Below are 21,299 nucleotides of genomic sequence, written 5' to 3' on the forward strand. Positions count from 1 at the left end.
ATATTTTATACCCTACTAATAGACATCAGAGAGGAGAATGTGATCCTAAAAACTGAAAAATAAGAATTGGTTGTGCCATTTTATTTGCAAGGGCTAAGTGCACTAATGTAGCTGACAATTTAACTAATTTTTTTTAAAGTTTCTTAAAATTGACAGTTTTTTAGGTAACTGCTTTTTTGAGGTATAATTCATTCACTGCGCAATTCATATAAAATTATCTTTGAAACCTTATAAAAGACAACTAAAAATGAACACTTTCCAGCTATAATCTGACAACTTTAATTGAGCAACTATTTTCTGATAAATTCTATTAAAGATTTATGTATTGCTTACATACATAGTTTTGACCTTGTGTAATTACAGTATGTAATTTTGTTTTAGTCAGTGCCTTAGTGCTTATATGGAGCAAAATACCTTTTGCAGTTTTTTCCAATAATAATACCATTCTTTATAGCTGTAGAGCATTACATCATTTTAAAGTAGTTTAATTAGGGAAGTCATTTTTTTTGTTAGATATTGACTTAATTTTCACTTTTTACTATGTAAAAATGCTTTTATAAGTATATTTACAGGCTTTACCTTTTTAAAATCAATTTTTGAAATAAAATTAAAGGAAATAAAGCTGGAACAGAGTGAATTACGATAGGAGGATGACCATTTCAACCTACTTTAATGTTTCATAACACCGCCACCACCACCACAAAGGGATTACGTAGATTTGTAATACCATCCACAAAGGCTTAATGTACTTGGCTTCTCTGGAGTACCTAGTGTTGTCAGTTAATTTTGCTAATTTAATACTAAATACTAAATTAGCAAATGTATATGATTTCCAAACAGTTAGCATATGGATTAGCTGTTCTGTTTTCTCCTGTTTTTTTTTTTTTTTTTTTTACTTATTTTGATGGAATTTGCAAGAATGGTACAAAATTTTTTTTTTTCTGAGTCAGTTAAATGCAAATTGCTGACAACCTGCCCCTTCACTCCCAAATACCTAAATATATATTTCTTATAAACAAGGACATCGTCTGTATGACCACAATACTACCAAAAAATAAAGAAATTAATATTGATACATCTAATTCTCATACCCCATTTAAGTTTTGCCTATTGTCCCAACAATGTCTTTGTAGTAATAGGATCTGAACTAATATCACATGTTGAGTAGTTATCATGTCTCTGGTGTCCTTCAATCTGGAACAGTTCCTCAGTCTTTTCTTGACTTTCATACCCTTGACACTTTTAAAGGTTACAAGCCAGTTCTTTTCTAGGATGTGTCTCAACTTGGGTTTGTCTGATGTTTCTTCATAATTAAATTCATGTAATATGTTTTGGGCAGTAATATCAGAGAAGTGATGCTTGTGTTGTGGTGGTGCACTCCTGATTTGTCCCTTTACTGATCATGTTAACTTGCTAGTATCTACCACACTTCTTCACTGTCAAGTTGCTGTTTTTCTCTTTTAGCTAATTCCCTTTTTAATTAGTAAGTATTTGGACAAAAGGTACTATATCAATAAGTTATTTCTTATCATACTTTCACTTTATTAGTTTGTATACTTACAATCAGTTTTGATTCATGGATTCCATTTTATTCATTGGATATTACCATCACTATCATTATTTTTGATATTCAAGTTGCCCCAGAATTAGCCAGAGGGAGCCCTTTCAGGCTAGTTCCTGTGTCCTTTTGGCCTGTCCCATCTTTTTAAATATTTCCTTGCTGTCTAGCACAAGGTATTCTAGGCTTATCTTTACTTTCTTTGCTGCGGCTCTGGAAACAACCATTTCTCCAAGGAGCTCTAGTTTCTTTTAGTGGAGTGTGATGTTTAGAGTCTAAGGTCTGGGTACTAGATGTACTGTTCATTGCTATTGGGATATAGCTGCTTCCCAGGCCCTCTTGGTAAACAGAACTAGGAAATATATATGTGTGTGTAATTTTATATATACTCACACGTGTATATATATAACCATGAGTTTGCACCAGTATCTTTGATTTCAGTCTAATACCAAAGAATTCATTTTAGCTTTCTCCCTTTCCATATTTGTAACTCTTCTTTCCAACAGTGGGAAAGAGGGTCTCATTGTCCTTAATATGCTTACTTATTTGATCTGTCCACATCCCTTCCATCTTCTTCCACCCCTATGTGGTTACCCTCCTCACCCACTTGGACTCTGACACAGCCTGCCAGATCACAGCATCTCTCTTTCACTGTAATCCAAACCCTGTGCACCTCTTTAGAATATAGATACTCTTTCTTCCATGAAACTTTCTAATCTTTAATGTTCTTGTTTCTACCATTTATTGACTCTTAATCATAAAACAATCTGATACTGTTAATTTTGGGGGGAGGATTTTTATGTCCCGCCCTTCTCTCCTCAGTTAAAGCTCCTAGAGGGCAGGCACTGTGTCATGGACTTCTTTGGCATCCTTTTCAGCACCAAGCATGGTACCCAGTCAGTTCTCACTTAAAAGAATGATTACAGTGCATTGTGGCTGCTGTGACTTACTAGATGTGGGTCACTGAATGACAGACTTATAGAAGAGGTTACACTTTGTTGTTGTTTATTTTCTTTGTAGCTTATTATAACTTAAATTTCCAAATGAATATATTTAAACTTAATTGATGATAGAGTTATTTTTAAAATGACTCCATTGTTGAAATACACTTTTGGAACTCCTCTTTTTAAATTGCCTTTAGAAACAGTTTAATAGCTATCTAAGAAGTCAGTTTTAGTTTTTTGCATCACACCTATGTTGACCTAGTCTTTTTTTTTTAATTGAAGTATAGTTGATTTACAATGTTGTGTTAATTTCTGTGTATAGCATAGTGATTCATTTATATATATATATATATATGTATATGTGTGTGTGTGTGTGTGTGTGTGTGTATATATATATATATATATATATATATATATATATATAATATTCCTTTTCATAGTCTTTTCCATTATAGGCCATTACAAGTTAGTATCTACAAATTCCAAACTCCCAATTTATCCCTTACTCCTCCCTTCTCCCCCTGGTATCCATAAGTTTGTTTTCTGTGTCTGTAAGTCTGTTTCTGTTTTGTAAATAAATTCATTTGTGTCCTTTGTTTAGATTCCATATGTAAGTGGTATCATGATATTTTTCTTTCTTTTTCTGGCTTATTTCACTTGGCATGATCTCCAGTTCTATCCATGTTGCTAAAAATGGCATTATTTCATTCTTTTTTGTGTCTGGGAGGTATTCTATTGTATCTATATGCCACATCTTTTAAAAAAATTTTTTATTGAAGTATAATCAGTTTACAGTGTTGTAAACTGTGTCTGTGAATATGTTTCTGATTTGTAAATAAGTTCATTTGTCTTTTTTGTAGATTCCACATATAAGTGATACCATATGGTATTTTTCTTTCTCTTTCTGGCTTACTTCACTTAGAATGACAATCTCCAGTTCCATCCATGTTGCTGCAAATGGCATTGTTTTATTCTTTTTTAGGGTTGAGTAGTATTCCATTGCATAAATACAGTACAACTTCTTTATCCAGTCATCTGTCGATGGACATTTAGGTTGTTTCCATGTCTTGGCTGTTGTAAATAGTGCTGCTATGAACATTGGGGTGCATGTATTTTTTTGAATTAGAGTTCCCTCTGAATATATGCTGAAAAATGGGATTGCTGAATTGTGTAGTAAGTCTATTTTTAGTTTCTTGAGGAATCTCCTGTTTTCCATAATGGTTGCACCAAACTACATTCCCACCAGTGGTGTAGGAGAATTCCCTTTTCTCCACATTCTCTCCAGCATTTATCGCTTGTGGACTTTTGAATGATGGCTCTGACTGGTGTGAGGTGATAATCTCATTGTAGTTTTGATTTGCATTTCTCTGGTAATTAATGATGTTAATCTTCTTTTCATGGGAGAAATGTTTGTTTAAATCTTCTGCCCATTTTTTGATTGGGTTGTTTTGTTGTTGTTGTTATTGAGTTGTATGAGCTGTTTGTATATTTGGAAATTAAGACCTTTGTTGACCTAGTCTTAACCAGTTTAATGAACTGCCTTTAACTAGACTTGGTTCTTGGCGACTTTTGGGTATTTTCAAAATTTACATCTACTTGCAAAGTAAAAATTTGTCACCATCAAACATATTCAGAAGCATGCACTGAAGTTTCAGAAATATTTAAAGTGACGTAGCATAATTGAAATTAATGTGAAGTCCTTTTAGAAAACAACATTGAAGAAGATAGTCATTTTAAACATTTTTTGTTAGTTTTAATATGTTTGCTTTTAAAAATTGATTTTATTATTTACCCCTTGTATTTGAGATATGAGTCCTGCCTTTAAAGATGTTATCAGTTGTACTCATAATGTAATCATCATGAACATTTTTATCTCTATCCCAGAGGGTCTGGGATAGAGAAAAAGAATAACTATCACTATGTCATTTCTCTGTTGTGTTTCTTTTTTTTTTTTTTTTTTTTTTTTACAATTAACATATATTATTTTTTAAAACAACTAATAAAATTTTGATTTACAAAATATAGTGACTTGCACAAAAAAATGACATGGTTAATGGCTTTGACAGAGATTTAAGCTGAAATAAAGGAGGATACTAGAATCTACAGAAATTTTTTTTTGATAGACATTACTTTTTTTAGAACAGTTTCATGTTTACAGCAGAATTGAGCAGAAAATACAGAGTTCCCACATAGTCCGCCCCACCCACCCATGTATAATCCCCTACCTTCAACATCCCTCACCAGTGTGGCATATTTGGTTCAATTGATGAACCAACATGGGTATGTTATTATCAACCAAAGTCCATAGTTTACATTAGGGTTTACTCTTGATGTTGTACATTCTGTGGGTTTTGACAAATGCATAATGCATGTAGCCACCACTATAGTATCATACAGAATAATTTCATTGCCCTAAAAATCCCTTGTGCTCCATCTGTTCATTTCTCCCTCTCTCCCTCTCCCCAAACCTCTGAAAACCACAATCTTTTTATTGTTTCTGTAGCTGTGCCTTTTCCAAACTGTCATTTGGTTGGAATCGTACAGTTGTAGCCTTTTCAGGCTGGCTTCTTTCATTTAGTAATATGTCTTTCATGGCGTGATAAGTTTTTTTGTTTTAACTGCACATGTATTTTTGAATTTACATATATATACTGTTCATTGTTTCTAAGAATGTTTAGAACTTTAGCTTTTTAAACTTACATAGTTATCAAAGGAATAAAGCCAACCACAAAATAAGATTTAACTCAAAAAGATACATACGCCCTGTTATTAACAGCAAAGTTATTTATAATTGCCAAGATATGGAAGCATCCTAAGTGTACATCAATAGTTGAATAGATAATAGAGATGCAGTGTGTTTGTGTGTGTGTGTGTGTGTGTGTGTGTGTGTGTGTGTGTGTGTAGTGGAATATTTTGCCATTTGCGGCCCTTCATTCACTTTTTTTTTTTTCACTTCAAAACCCAGAATTTTATAACTGGCAGAGACATTTCCATTACATCAAAAACAACAAAACACCTAGAAATAAGCTTAACCAAGGAGGTTACCTATACTCCGAAAACCGAAATAACACAAAGAAATAGAAAGATTTCTTATGCTCTTGGATTGGAAGAATCAACACTATCAAAATGGCCACACTACCCAAAGCAATCCACAGATCCAGTGCAACCCCCATCAAAATACTCGCGACATTCCTCACAGAACTGGAACAATTCCAAAATTTATAAGGAACCACAAAAGACCCCAAACAGCCAAAGCAATCTTTTGTAGGTCTCTTTTTTTTTCTCTTTCTTTTTTTGTTCTCATTTCTTATGGTTTGATGACTAGAGTAGGTCCTATAACATTTGCTCTAAAGTTGGTTTGGTGGTGCTGAAATCATTTAGCTTTTGTTTATCTGTGAAGCTTTTGACTTCCCCATCAAGTCTGATTGAGAACCTTGCTGGATAGAGTATTCTTGGTTGTAGGTTTTTCCCTTTCATCACTTTAAATATATCTTTCCAGTCCCTTCTGGCTTATAGAATTTCTACTGAAAAATCAGCTGATAACCTTATAGGAGTTCCCTTGTATGTTATTTGTTGCTTTTCTCTTGCTAATTTTAATATTTTCTCCTTATCCTTAATTGTTGTCAATTTGATGACTAGATGCCTTGATGTGTTCCTCTTTGGGTTGATTCTGTGTAGTACTCTCTGGTCTTCCAGGACTTGGGTGACTGTTTCCTTTCCCAAGTTGGGGAAGTTTTCAGTTATTATCTCTCCAAAAATTTTCTTGGGTCCTTTCTCTCTCTCTTCTCTTTCTTGGACCCCTATAATGTGAATATTAGAGCACTTCATGTTGTCCCAGAGTTCTGTTGAACTATCCTCATTCCTTTTTATTCTTTTTTCTTTTTTCTGTTCTGAAGTAGTGATTTTCACTAATATGTCTTTTAGCTCAGTGAACCCTTCTTCTGCCTCATTTAGTCTATTCTTGGTTCCTTCTAGTGTATTGTTCATTTCAGTGATTTTATTCTTCAACTCTGTTTGGGTATTCTTTATATTTTCCAACTCTTTGCTAAAAACTTCACTCTGTGCATCTATACTCCTCTTGAGTTCTCTGAACATCTTGGCCATCATTATTTTAAACTCTTTCTCAGATAAATTACCTACCTTCTCACCACTTATTTCTTCTTCTGGGATTTTATCTTGTGCCTTGGCCTGGGAGATATTCCTTTACCACCTCATATTTCTTTCTATGTGTTTGTGGATTCCTTCCACAGCCTTTGGGATTATTGTTTTCTTGTTTCTAGTATCTGCCCCTGGTGGATGAGGCTGGACTAGAGGCTTATGCAGGTTTCCTGGCAGGAGGAGTTGGTGCCTGCCCACTGCTGGGTGAAGCTTGGTCCTGGACCTCTGGTGGGTAGGGCCGTGTCTAGAGGCCTTTGTGGCTTAGGAAGTCTGCTAGTGGGTGTGTCTGTGTTCCCACCCTGTATGCTGTTTGGCCTGAGGCTTCCCTACAGGCTGTTGGCTGGGGCTCGGTGTTGGTGCTAATGATCCAATCAAAATGTCAGCCTCCAAGCAAGCTCATGTAGATTAACACTCCCGGAATGTCCACCACCAGTTTTTATGTCCCTTGAGTGAGCCGCAGCCGTCCTCTACCACCCCGGGAGACCCTCCAAATCCAGCAGGCAGGTCTGGCCCAAGTTCCTATGAAATCACTGCCTCTGCCCTTGGACCTGGTGCATGTGAGTTTCCTTGTATGCTTCTTAAGCAAATGGAGCCTCTGTTTCCCTCAGTCCCGTGGGACTCCCTGAGCCACGCCCCCCTGACCTTCAAAACCAGATGTCCTGGGGTCTCCTTCTCTTCCCACTGCCGGGACCCAAGCTGGGGAGCCTGACGTGGGGCTTAGAGCTCTCACTCCTGTGGGAGGGCCTCTGCGACTTAACAAATCTTCAGCTTGTGGGTTGCCCACCCGAGGGGTTATGGGGCCCAATTATATCATGAGCACGTCCCTCCTACTGTCCTGCTGTGGTTCCCTCTTTATGTTTCCAGTTGCAGAAGATCTTTTTTGCTAGGTTCCAGTCTTTTTTCGATGGTTGTTTAGCATTCAGTTGTGGTTTCATTGTAGTCGCGAGGAGAGGCAAGCTCGTGGTCCTACCACTCTGCCATCTTGACCGGAACCGAACCCCTACAGAAATGTTGTTATTAATGCCTTGTCTTTAGGGTTCTGTGGATTCAAACTGTATGTAATGTGGCATATTACCTTGTGTTTTTTAGGAAAGGTGTCCATAGATTTTATTAAGATTTTTTAAAAGGTACTGTGGTCAAAGTTTAAGAACTACTACCACAGAGTGAAATTCTTTTACAACCTGAATAACTTAACCCTCTTTGTATGAGATTTAAATATTCCCTTATCCCCAATTGTGTTTTATAGCCAGCATTTTTAGTAAATTCTACCATATTTTCCTACAGTTGAAGGAGAAGCCTCACATACTAGAATCTTACTGATCTGATTCTTTTTCCCACTTTTTGAAGGTTTCTTGTTCTCCACAAGGTCTGAAGGTTTGGGTTCAGGATACTTCATATTTGTGTAGTCGGGCCGGGCAGGTCCTCCCCGTCAGTATTCAGATGAATGGCTGGATTCACGATGGAAACCTGCTCTGCCCATCATGCTGGGACTTCTGTGAACTCTGTCCTCCAGAAACAGATCCTCCAGCTGCTAACTTGACCCGAACTCTACCCCTGGGTGAGTAGTCTCTCTGGTTGGAATAAAGAGAGAGATTTTTCTTACAAGATGTTGAAAATTCCCTTCAAGGAAGCTCTAAAACAGGTTGAGTGTCTTCTCTTCTAATTGCAATTCCACTGTTAGAAACTGAAGGGAGGTAACAAGTTTACCTCCCTTCAGTAAGAGTGAGGGTGAGAAAGCTTTCTATGTGAAGAACCTCTGACTTGCACACAAAAAAAGTCATTGAAGTTTATAAAAAGTTAATGTTTCAACCACTGATTTTTAAATTAAGAGTAAAAATTATGTTCATTGAATACAAAAAGCAATTAAGTATATTTTAGTTATATTATAACTAGGTGAAGTGCAAGAGAGGGAAAGACACTGGAAAAGAAGCTCAAAGAAGGGATTGACACACCCACAAAGAAAAGAAAGGTGCAAGGAGCCACAAATACACACTCACAAGGTGAGATAGGAAGACAGGCTGGCAAAGACAGTGGTTCTCACAGGGATATTTTGCTCATTCTTTGAGACTCCAGAGAGTAGAACTGAAGTTGTAGGGAGACAGATTCTGGTTAAATCCTTTAGAATCAGGAGGGGAATGGAAAGGACTGTCTCTAGAAGAGTGCGTTCCCTACTAATGAAGGTGTGCAAACTGAGGTTGATGATCCACTTCTAAGAGTTATAAAAGCAGAGTTCATGAACTTTCCATGAAAGCTTTGACCTATGGTCTATGATATTTTAATTAAATGACCTATGAGATTTTATGACTGATTGACATTTTGAAATATGCCATGTTTCATTTTCTCAACAGGAGATATTTTTCAAATGAAACTGTTTTAACCCTTTGCCTGTTCCATGGTCTGGTTGAAAACAGAGGGCTACATTCACTTTACAGCTCAAAATTTCTTCACATCTAAAATTTAATTTCCTTTCTTTCCCAAATCCTGCAGGCTTGGGATATAAGTAGAGGATGAGTTTTGGAAGGTTAATACTTGTGTTGGGGGTGTCCAAGACCACCCCCAGATTTAATGATTCTCTAGGAGACACAAGATTGCCTCTAGTTGTACTTGTGACTAAGCTTTGTTAAGGGGAAAAGATACAAAGCAGAATCAGCAAAAGGAAAAGGGGCAGTGGGCAACGCCTGGAAGAAACCAGTTCCCAGACACCAGCTGAAGGCTGTCCTTGCAAACAGGACTTTGAAAGAGTGGCCATCTCGGGCCTGCTATGTTAACTCTTTTCACTGAATTCCTGTGAGCCAGCTGAGTTTTCTGCAGTTATAATGGTAATGCACAGTGAATTATTCGAAATGATAAAAGATCTTAGGTGCTTCTGATACGGTGTGTAGTAAATATAGTGTTGAATACTCTTAGTCAGCTTTTAATGTGAAGCTGGTAGGATGACTTAATTTTGTTGTTATTGTTAAATTTCTTTGGCTAGGATTAGAGGACTGCTAGTCTACAAATAGGTGGTTCTGATGAAGTTCCCATCCTCAGGCCTAATCTCAGAGTTAACTATAAGAAACTATTACCATCTCATTGTCCAAGAGATGAACAGTGATTGAGCCATTAGCAGTTAGAGCTGAGATGAGAGAGTTACTCCAGCTGGTTCAGAGGTAAGAAACTTAGGATTACAGTAGGAGAATGTCTAGAAATGAGGAGAAAGCCAGACCAGGTCGAGGAGCTCTGAAATGATTAGTTCCTGTCCTTGGAACATGGCAAAGACAAGAGAATCTGTTGAAAGGAGATGGGAAATAGATTGCAGATGACCCACCCCTTCCACAAACCTGCGCGTTAGACTTTTCTTTTTCTTATCCTGCTCACTCTTTATAGTCACTATGTTATGATTTCTTCCCTTTAACCAGTTCTATGAGGAAGGAAGCTTAAAAAAACATTGTAACCTCCAAAGCACTGCCAATTTTGAAAAATGCATAAAAATGCACAAGAATAGATGCCTTTTAGGCATTGCTTTTTGAATATTATAAGCATCACTGTCAAAATTCTAAAATAACCTGACTTCTTGTCTTTGTTAATGTGTGTGAATAGAGCACACACTGAGCCTTTGCTGAATGTTTATTTAACTATGTACCAGGGACTATGGCAGACTTTACATGTGCTCTTTATTTTAGGTACATAGTTTGTTTCTTTTTAATAATGTTTTTATGACCCACCAAACTTGTAAAAATAAGATTTGATGCTTTAAATGTACTTGTATGAGAAATACTAATAATTAGAATTAACCTATGTTAAAGCTTATTAAGCAATTGATTATTCCTAATATGTCTTATGAGTTAAGGTGCTTTTTAGGTTTCTAGGTATGTCTTTAAAACTTTAAAACCCCTCATATTCTGGAGGAAGTGTGTAAAGATACTTCTCTCCCCAAATTCTTCTGATTTTTGTTGTTGTTCTCAGGTGTTAGTTCACACAGCCTTTTCTTAACACTTGTAATTTCTTTTAGAATGTAAAACTCTCATCTTCTTTTCTTTCTCCTTTTCTTTTGTCATCACTTGTAAATGCTAGAGTGTGATTAGATAGTTTCCACTAGTCAATATGAAAGATTTATTTCTAAATTCTTTCTGGCCTCTTCAGATTATAGAGGTTGTTTTTGTTTCTGTTTATTGAATGCTAGACACTTTGCTGAATGCTTTATGTCTATATCATTCTATTTAATCATCACAAAACCTAATGAGATAGAAATTATTTTACACATGAGAAAACTAAGGTAAAAAGAGATAAAGTGATAGTTACGGTCACAGCTAATAGATAATGAAGTTCAGATCAAAACCCAGATCTATCATCTCCAATTCATTTTCAAACACCCTCATTGTGTCTTTTCTTTTTAAAGAGTACTGTCACAGAAAGTGCAGTGTTTCTGAAAGACAACAAATACTCCAGAGCTACCATTTATGTTTTAATAGCTTCCTAAATTTTAGTACCAGCAGTAGATAAACCAATTGCTACTTCTCCTCTTGTTTCCTTTGGGCCAAATTGAGAATCAGAAGATAAAGTGATGTGCCTTGGCTATTAGTGACTCCAAGGCCTACTCCTTGTTCCAGCCAAGACCGCTCTACCTGATGCTCTCGGCCAGAACTTATCCAATAGAACTTTCTGGGGTGATGGAAATGTTCTGTAAACTGCATTATCCCATACAGCAGTCATTAGCCACATGTGACTATTGAACATGTGAGATGTGGCTAGTGAGACTAAGGAACTAAATATTTTATTTCATTTTGGCTAATTTAAATTTAAATGGTACATACCACTAGTGGCTGCCACATGACAGTGCAGCTCTAGGTCCGGGGTTCGCAAACTTCAGCATGCATCAGAATCATGCTAGGACTGACCCCCAGAGTTTCTGATTCACAAGATCTGGGTTGGAGCCTGAGAATTTGCCTTTTTAATTAGTTCCCAGGGGATGCTGATGTTGTTGATCCAAGTACCACACTTGGAGAAGGATTATTCTCAGAAAAGTTGGATTTTTCTAAGACTTAACAATGCCAGCTGATTCCATTGGGAAAGAATATAACTTCCCTATGGTTTACCTGGATTACATACAGTGAAGTGATTTTTTAAAATACTAATTCCTCACTGTATAGTGCTCAGAAGAACAAGCTCCAGTGCCCTGACATTATCATTCTACAGCTGAAGACCAATCCTTTTTATCCTTACCTTTTGAGCAAGTCAGATTTGAAGATTGCTTGGGTCTTTATTGGTTAAAATATTAGAACAGACAACTCATCCTAAAGTAAAGTCAGGTTGACCTGGTCTTTTAACTGCTAAAAAATGTTTTCCATTCTGAGAATCATTTTGGGGAAATAGTTTTAGTTGTGAGAACAACTCTTGGCTAAATTAAAATATACTCCTAGTGCCCAAAGCCCATAAAATCTTCTGCTGTTTCCAAATCAAGCCTGGGGTGACATGGATATATAGGTAGACATTTAGAGATCGGGAAACATATGTCCTGTTTTGCCTGGGACAGTCATGTGCCTGTTTTGCTGGTATGATTATTAATAGCATTCCCTTGTGTTAAAATAATCAAAGAGAACAATTTAGTTGATCAAAGCAAATTTTATTTCACACAGGCAGTCTCTACTCTCAGGAGTCCAGAGAACTGTAAAATAAGGGGAGAGCAGCAAGCAGGAAACAAGGAAGGAAGTACTCACCTTAGGTTGATGTGCTGGGGTTGAGCATCTGACCTTTAGAAAGATCAAGGAACAAGGAGATATGTATAGGGCCCAGAGTTAGCTTGGCGATGGGAGATTGGCTGACTGAATATGCTGTGGTTCTGGTCAAGCAGAGCATTTACACAAACACAAAAAGTTACCTAAGCTTCAGTTTGCTGATGTGGCACCACAGGCAGAAATGGCTCCATCTTGAGTCTAGAAAGTTATTTCAGCACTTATCTCAAAATGTCCTGATGTTGGTTGATAAATTATATGGTCATCCTACCTAGAAGGGACAAGAAAGGGTAGAAGAAAGTCCTGCATCCCCTGTCAGAATAGCCAAGATTTTCATTTACTTTCCTGTATAGCATCTTGCTTTGCCAGGATACTACCCAGAGACACTCTCTCTTTTCCTGGGTTCCTTTTTTGAACCTTGGTATGGTAGATACATCTTTCCTCCTGCATAAATTTTTTTGTTCTTTTTCTATAAATATAAAAAAAGACTTTGGATATCTAGGTCTCAAGAAGTCACACTTGATTCTGCTCTCCAAGGTGTCCTTGTTCACCTTTTAATAATCACCTCTACTCATCTGTCAGTGTTTTAGTTGGTATGATCTATTCCAAAAATGTCTATAGAAAGTAAATTTTTTGTTTTCAACTCTAGATCTCTGTTCCCGTTCCTCTAGCCTGGTGGTCACCCTCTGGCTTCTACTAGGCAATCTATTTCCTCTGCTGGCTGGATTTCTTCTGTGTGTATGGCATTAAGAATGGATAAGTGAATTCTCAAGACATTCCTTTGTGTCATGTTCCTCTGAACAAAGCACAAAATCTGGGCAAGTGCTAGCCAATGCAGATGGCAGAAGTGGCATTCCAGAGTTTGGCTTGGAAGTGTTGACCAAGATCAGACCTTGAAGGAGAGCTTCACAGCCGTCACTCCTCATCAGCAACTCAACAGCCTCAGAGTTTGGAGAATGAGAAGGAATTCCAAATCACCGAAGTCTCTTTATTTTTCAGGATGCATAACCTTCTTGAAGTTTTCCTTTGAAAATGGGATAATTGGTGAAAATTTCAGTGATTACATACCTCAGCATTTTCATTATCCTAAAACAATGGGAAATTTCATCAATGCTGCAATAATTTAAAGAACAGCTAATTATTGCAAGATCATAAGTTGTGGACCCTGTCTTCAAAAGTATAAATTGTCCTTTGACTTACAGAAAATAATTTGAATTGGGATTTCTGCATCACTATTATACCTGTTTTAAATTTAATAACTGTATATGGTATACCTAAATGATTGTTCTCATTGTTCTAAAGAGTGTTTTTTTAAATTATGTTTCGCTAAATCTTATGATTTCACAGTGCTGTGTGGCAGTTTCCTGCTGAGCCATTATGTGCTGGTAGCCCTCTTCCAGCTATATCCATACTCCTTGATCCTCAGAGATCAGCTTCCAGCTGTATTCTCCATTAGTTTAATAATAACTTGAAAAGCCGGGAGGCAGAGAGAGAAGAATACTCTGCCTTGTGAAAATATTGAAGACATGCAAATGGAAGAAAACATTTGTATATTTTTCAGATAATAGTTATGACAACCGCGATCCAACAAAAATAGAAGTGTTCCTTTTTGATCAATGAAGATAAAAAGAAATCTGGTATAGACAGGTATGCAGTTATATTCAGGTGGGCTTAGAAATTGTTACAGAAGAATTTCTGCTATCTGAAAATTATTTTATGTATAAAATGCAAAGTGTAAGTCAAAACAAGAGGGTCTGAATTGTTTACAAAGTGTAGGTTTGGTGTAGGGCCTATCCAGTAGGGTCCATAGAAGTCAGAAGATTGCCTTTGCTTTAAACGGAGGAGATAATATCCTTTACCTCCTGCATTTGACATTCTTTCTGTCACCACGTAGATTCTGGTCCCCAGAAGCAATTCTGCTCTGGTACCAGAGCTGACCAACCCTACTTAATAATCCCAATTTGAAATTCTTCAATGATGAATGATGCCTGGTTTTTCTCTCTAAGGCTAATGAAGTCCTGTGGCAGCATAAACACAGCCCTTGGACAAGCATGCATTTATTCATTCATTCATTGGTTGGCCCTTTAATTCAGCATAAGGTTTTTTAGCACTAATTTAAGAAATTTGCTAAGTGAACAAACAGCATAATAACTAAGGAGTAATTCCAGCTGACTATTTGACGCTGGAACCAAACAGCAGCCCCAGCATAAAGGAAAGTCACCTTTTTTTAATACATAAATTTAAAATATTTAGTAGCATACAGTTTTGAATTGGAGGTATTTGTCCTTGTGAAAAGCTGGTGGTCTCTAGCATTGCCAGCCTCAGCTGAAGAGAAGCTAACAGCAGTGGCGTTTCTGCCTATGTCCTGCATACTTTACATCATGGAAAGTCAGAGAAAAGTGTAGAGTATATTTTTAAAGAAAGTTATAAAAATCTAAACTTACATATCTATTGTGATTATGAGTCATCCTGCAAAGTTGTATAAAGAATTTCACCAAAAACACCATGGATTAATAATATATTTGAGATTCACAGTGATAGGTTCAGTTATGTTTTAACTGTTGTGCAGTAATGCCATTTAGGTAGTATTGTTTCTGAGCATGGTGCTTTTTATACTTGAAATATATTTTTGCTTTATTTTTTATTGATATAATTATATTTGCACTAATGACTTTCTGAAGAAAATACTATAGATGACATTTTTTTCTATATATATTTGTTAAGCTTGGAATCTAGTAGCCCAGTCTTTTTCTCTGCACAAATGTAGAATCTGATAAAGTATGATGTTAAGAAATCTTGAGTTTTTGAGGGTAACTAACTGTGCTGGTTTCTTCCTTCCTCTTCAACAAGTCTTAAAAGTGGTTGCTTATCTCTGTTTCTGCATAGTATACTCAGTGAAGATTTAGAAGGCCACTGGACCTGTAAGAAGTTTTAAGAGGCACGGTTTAGTCACTTAGAATACAACAATATTCTGAAAATGACTTTTTAAAATCTGAAATTTCAGTGCAGAATTAGCGGGCTAGAATTCACCTTTAAACTGAAGAATTTGAAATAACCCAAATGTTGATATCCTGTGGCAGGTAACCCTTTATGTTCACAGAACCAGTTCACTGAGAAAGACTGAGCAGGCAGCAGCCACAGCGGGAGTGAGGTGAGGTGGGGTAGGAGAAAGGGGAACAGCTGACTTGAGGACGGTAGACTGAAGCCCCTTTCTGACTCAGAAAGGGTCAAGTGCTTATAAAAACTGACTACCTCAGTTTTCAGTTCAGACATAGGTTCACTTTGATAGTATTAAGGTCCCAGTGTCAAAATTATCAAGTGAATTTGTCTCTCAGGTTTTCAAGAACAGAATTTACAAGAAGGAAGCAAAAGCCATGTCGCTAGACTTGAGCTGACAGCTTTAAAGAATCTGGCAAGCAAGTAGGTAATGTAGATCCCTCTATATTCTCCTGAAAAAAGCTTTCTTTCCTTACTTATTTCTTAAGGATACTTATTTTTATTAAGATCAACTAGGCGTTCTAAAAATGTTATAAATTATGCTTAAAATTAGTTTTAGCCTAATATGTTGGCTTAGAGTTTATCAGTATTTGAAAATGAAACAAGTTAATGAAGTTTAAATAGTTTTAGGAAGATACAAAAATAAGTATACCAGAGTATTGCATAAAATTTTATCAATATCCTCTTTAATATTAGAAGACTCACTGTCTGAAAAATGACTAGATGCTTTATCAGAATCTCTCCAGCTCTAATATTCTGTGAGTAATACTCCAACTAGAATTGCTTGGCCACTGCTGGCTCTGACCCACCTCCTGGCGTATGACAGCTCACACATCACGTTCATCACGGTGTCCTGTGCTCAATGCCTTAGCACTGTCTATGTCCTTAGACACTGAATGGAGAGAGACAAGCCCTTTTCTGAGGGCATTGGAGCAGTCCTGGCAGAAGAGGTGGACTTCAGTCACTGCGCCACAGGCCCATTTTGTAGTGGGCACCAGTTAACCGTATGAGGTCCTTGCAGCTCAGGAGGACTAACATATTTTAATAAAATCTGTGCTACTCGTCCCAACAAAAGAACTTGAACCTGAAAGGATGACTTTTTTTTTTTTTTTTTGATACATTTCGACAGGTTTGGGGAGGGAATGGTGAATTATTTTCTTTTGTTTACATTTTTATTAAATATAATAGATTTAAGAACTAATCTTTATTTATGGTATTTAAGTGTAATATATTCCTTAGGAAAAAAAACACAGCTTTAATAAAAATGGAAACTAATCTGCATCTTGTCTTTACTTAACACTATCAATTTTTTAAACCTGGTTGAGGACTACAAACACAGCCACACACTCTATATGAGGAAGACAAGGTGTTTATTGTGAAACATAATTCAATTTGTATTTTAATTGGAGTAAAATTGTCCTACTTCAAGAAAGGGGACAGGTCTTATGTAAAGCTGCAGAGAGTAACCCTCCTCAAATAGTTAAGCAGGAGAGACAGTAGACTAAGACAATTCAGGGCAGCCGCCTCTGGCTGAAGATTATTTAGTCCCATTTGTTCTATGCTGTGGGCCAGGAGTCTCACTGCAGGTCCACCCTGCACATTCAGATACCACACTCTATTCAGTGGCGACGAGCAGATTGTGGCTGTAGTTGTAGAGTGTGATTCTTCCTCATAACCTGAATGTAGTTTGAGAGAGTGTACCCAGGACATGCCTTCACCATGCGCACTCAGAGCCGTTCTGCCCTGTGGCAAGGAGCCTGGCACTTTGTGAAATTGACTGAACGTAGCCTCTGTGACCTATTTACTGAGCTGAGATCTTTGTGGGAAATTTTAATGATACTATTTAGATTTTTAAAAATTTTAAATGTTTTAAGTAGCTGAAACTGTATACAATGAATTACTTCAGGTAGTTGAATAAATCCAATATTATTTGCACAGTGTACTGAAGATAAAGCTGTCTACATCTTATACACCACCTTGTATGTTCATAGCTTATTTAGTAGGCGTTATTACATAAATGAGTCTTTTTTCCACACCACTCTGGTAGATTTGCTGAAATGGAGAGGTTTATTTAAATCAGCTTTGTTAGTATTCCATCAGAAGTTCATTCTTTAATATTTAAAATAAATTGAATGTATTTGGAGATAGTAGTCCAAATACATGATCTAATATTCTAGCAAATGACCAATACCTTACTCATTTTATATGTCTGGAAATGGTTTTCTCTGCCTTTAGAAATTAGTGTATCTTAGACTCAATGCCATTTTAACACTCAATGCCACTAACAGTCTTTTTTCAATTTCAGAAATATTAGTGACTCGACTTTCTGAAATTGTCTTATTTGAAAATATTCAAATCACAATATCTGAACACCTCCTGGCTTCTCCCCCACGCCACCCCATTAGGTCTCCTGATGACATTTCAAGAGGGCTACAGGTTGACTGGAATAGATTTTGCATGTGTTTATACACATGGGCATTCATCAGTGTGTATATAGTGAAGGCTTTGATGTATTTGGTTGAGGATATGAAAATTAAATGTAAAGTGAAGTAACTACAAAGAATAAAGCAAATGTCACAAGCCTTAGCACAGGTTGCCAGCCCAGCTGCCAGAGCCTTGAATCTTAATAGAGGTCAGATAAAACAGGTTATGCCACTGTTCTAAAATGATTTGGTTAGCTGGGAAGCTTTATGCTTGTTAGTAAGTAAAGAAATTGTGTAAAATCTGCTTTTCTAACAATTGGTTTGACAAAGGAGTAAAGAGGGAGCCAGTAAGTGCTATACAGAAGTTAAATCCTTAGGGACAAGTATCGTAATCGAGAGAAAAACGAAGCAGCGAAATAGCTGAGGCCAGTCAGTCCTCAGCCTGACTGAGGTGAGTCAGTGGCTTTGTCACTCTCGGATTTTGCATCAGAACACCTGCACCAGCTGTGTGCCCCAGGCCAGATCTCCACAGATGGGGTTTTTTCCCCTCCATTTTCCCCTAACGTATCCTCTTTCAGCTGCCCTTCACCCCAGACTGTGGGCGTTCCTCCTGTCTCCGAATTATCATTTCAGAACAGCACAGCTTCCTCAAGTACGTATACATAACTGTTCGGTGGTATTATTGCCTAGGGGTGGTGGTGAAGGGGTCTTATCCCTGCATCATTTCTCAAGGATTGATTTGGAGGGAGGGAACCAGCAGCTCTCACTAATTTACTAATTTGTCAGAAAACAGAAGCTCCTCTCCCCCTGCAGTTTGCTCCTGCTGTTTTATAATTTTCATACCATCATTCAGTTCCAGGTCGGGAATGACAGTGCCTGGTGTGGCCCAGGAGGCATGGTGGTGAAAATGAGCAGGCTGGAATCTACCGAGTTGAGGAGCCACGGCAGGTCAGCTCCAGAGTGGGCAGGCACTGGTCTGGATATGTTATTCAGATGCTAAAAGTAAGCCAAAAGCATAGATGGAGAGATTATTATTTTCCAGAGGAAGAAACAGATAGTGAAGGTAAGTCTATATGAAGGGGAGAATAAAGGCCTAGGAACTGGGTACTAAGAAAGGAGTGAAAGATGAGGGCAACAGAAAGGGCCAGAGAAGCAAGTGTGTGCAGAATGACCGGGCCACGTGCTGCTGGATGGGGAGGGGCTGCCTTTTGTTCCTGACTCCCAGGAGTAAGTGCACTCGAGAGTGCCTTCTGACACTTAGCACAGTGGAGGTCCTGAATCTAGTGATTTAACAATGAAGTATTTGTTGGGTACTTACTACATTCAATGTGTATTTAGCACCAACTCTGGCAGGCATTCCCCTGGGCCATGGGAAGACAAGAAACCAATAGACATGATCCTTGTCCTAGAGCCGGTGATGGAGGGGGACAATTAAGCGATTATTTGCTGTAAAGTTTAGACTTAAAATTGTTGGGATAATATGTATAGCAGGCTGAAGATAAAAGACTGAGATGCCCAATCAAGTCACGCTCTGAGGGAATAGAAGCTGGAAGCCGAGCATGAGGGATGGACCACACTTTACACTGTGAGCTAGGACTTGGAGGGACGGGGGAGCACTTCTGTTAGGTTTGGTGTCTGGGCTGAGTTCCCCACCCTGGAAAGGAAGTCATCATTGCATGAGGTGAATGGGGTCTGAGATCTGAAGAGCACAGTTGGCCCTGGCCCTCCGTATCCATGGAAATTCGATCCACAGTTGGTTGAATCCATGGCTGTGGAACCACAGACACAGATGGCCCACTGTACTCTGTATTCTGCCATTTTATATGAAGGACTTGGTATCTCCAGGGGGCAGGGGTGGTCCTGGAACCTTGGGTGGATATCAAGGGATGAATGTATTGAAGGTTTAAGCTTCTGTAAAGAGAGAGGTTTTGGTGGTGACTGCTCTGGGTCCATTTTTCCTGGAAGACAGTGTGTACCTTTTCAGTCCGTGTATTCAAGTCTTCCTTTATTTCAAATAATTTCTTAAAAGTTCATCTTCACTTTACTGTTTTCAGGTTTTTTTCTTTAGGAATGACAACTATGTATATCTTATCAATTACTATCACTTTTTCTCTATTCTTTTATTCTTTATTTCATTGTCTTTTTCACATTCCTGCTCACTGTTTCCTTTATGGTGTTTTCAACAATGCCTGCCTTATGCTACTTTCATTTTTGCTCTCTTTCCTGTGATTTTACTTCTCCATGGTGTATATTTTCTGAGGACACAGCTGCCTCATAACATCCACAAAGCCAATGACTGGACTCTGGAACTCTGGGTGTGGCTGTAGCTGCCGCTTCTCACTTAGGTCTCCATAATCTTGGTTGCTAACAGCAACAGCAGCAGAAAGGTGGGCTCTGCTTCACATCTGCCTTCAAAGTATTGTGAGAGTGCATCTGATTGGCAGAACCAAATTTACATGTAGAATCCTAGGTGCAAGGGAATCTCAGAAATGTAGTTTTAAGCTTTATACACTCTACAAACAGAAGGATGGAGGAATGGAGGGTGAGTGAGCTAACCCATAGTATCTCCTGCCAGCTTCTATGTTGCAAATACTTTTTACAAGCTTGTCATTTGTTATATAGAAGTTTTAAATTTTTAAATAATTTCCTTAGTGGTTTTTTCGTTTGGAAAATACTGAACACTAATAATAGAACTAATTCATAATTTTACCACTCTTAAAGAAGCAAGATGCTCTCACTTCCTCTGGCTCCTCCATTTCCATCCCCTCAGAGGGGCTCAGTTTGATACCTATCCTTTCAGAGTTTACTATAAACATGCATACATATAAGATATTAAAAATAAAACTGGTATCACACTACACATATTTGGTATCTTATATTTATTACTCACAGGTTTAGCACAATCATCTTTCCAGGTCAGTAAACTGAGATTTACCTCATAGTTTGTAATGATTTCATGGTACTTCATTATGGATATGGAATCTTTTATTTAGCCCCTCCCCTGCCAGTGGACATTTATGTTATTTCCAGTTTAATTACTCACCTATATTTTATTCTGGTTCTTTTAATTTTTACATTTTATTCTTTAATACAACAGGGATTAATTTTGACATTTGACCTAAGTATCCTAACTTCATTTTTTCCAAGTAGTAAAATTCTAGTATCATTTGTTAAACCAGTGGGAACAGATACTTCAATAGCCAGGGAAGACATTTCCCTGGAAAAGAAAGCAGACTGGCTCAGTGCCAAAAAAAATTCTCAGGTTCACATGTACCTTTCTCATCACTAAACAGGCAGTGTGGCTTTAAGGTTGGCCTCATCCTAATGGACTGTGTGCTTCAGCACTGCCCTGGCTCCCTTGGTTAGTGCTTAAGCTGGGTTAAAGGACTGACCATGCCAATTCTCCACTGCTAAGTACCATTGGTTCTTCAGGCATGCTCTGAATGCCTCACTGGCTTCCCTTCATAGCATATTCGGTAGACAGAGACAAACAAAGGAAACTTGAAAA

At 37.6% G+C, this 21,299-nt stretch overlaps 1 protein-coding gene across 1 annotated transcript in view; it reads left to right on the forward strand.

Moving 5' to 3' along the window:
- The window catches only part of LMLN (leishmanolysin like peptidase), a 58,735-nt gene extending 42,092 nt beyond the window's left edge, over positions 1–16,643 (forward strand). The window contains exons 16-17 of the mRNA XM_031454501.2: positions 8,008–8,218; positions 13,021–16,643. Of these exons, the coding sequence (XP_031310361.1) occupies positions 8,008–8,218; positions 13,021–13,121 (312 nt within the window). The 3' untranslated portion in view covers positions 13,122–16,643. The remainder of the gene's footprint in view (positions 1–8,007; positions 8,219–13,020) is intronic.
- The last annotated feature ends 4,656 nt before the right edge of the window (positions 16,644–21,299 follow it).

The sequence above is a fragment of the Camelus dromedarius genome, chromosome 2 (genome assembly GCF_036321535.1).
Source record: "Camelus dromedarius isolate mCamDro1 chromosome 2, mCamDro1.pat, whole genome shotgun sequence".
Classification (NCBI taxonomy): domain Eukaryota; kingdom Metazoa; phylum Chordata; class Mammalia; order Artiodactyla; family Camelidae; genus Camelus; species Camelus dromedarius.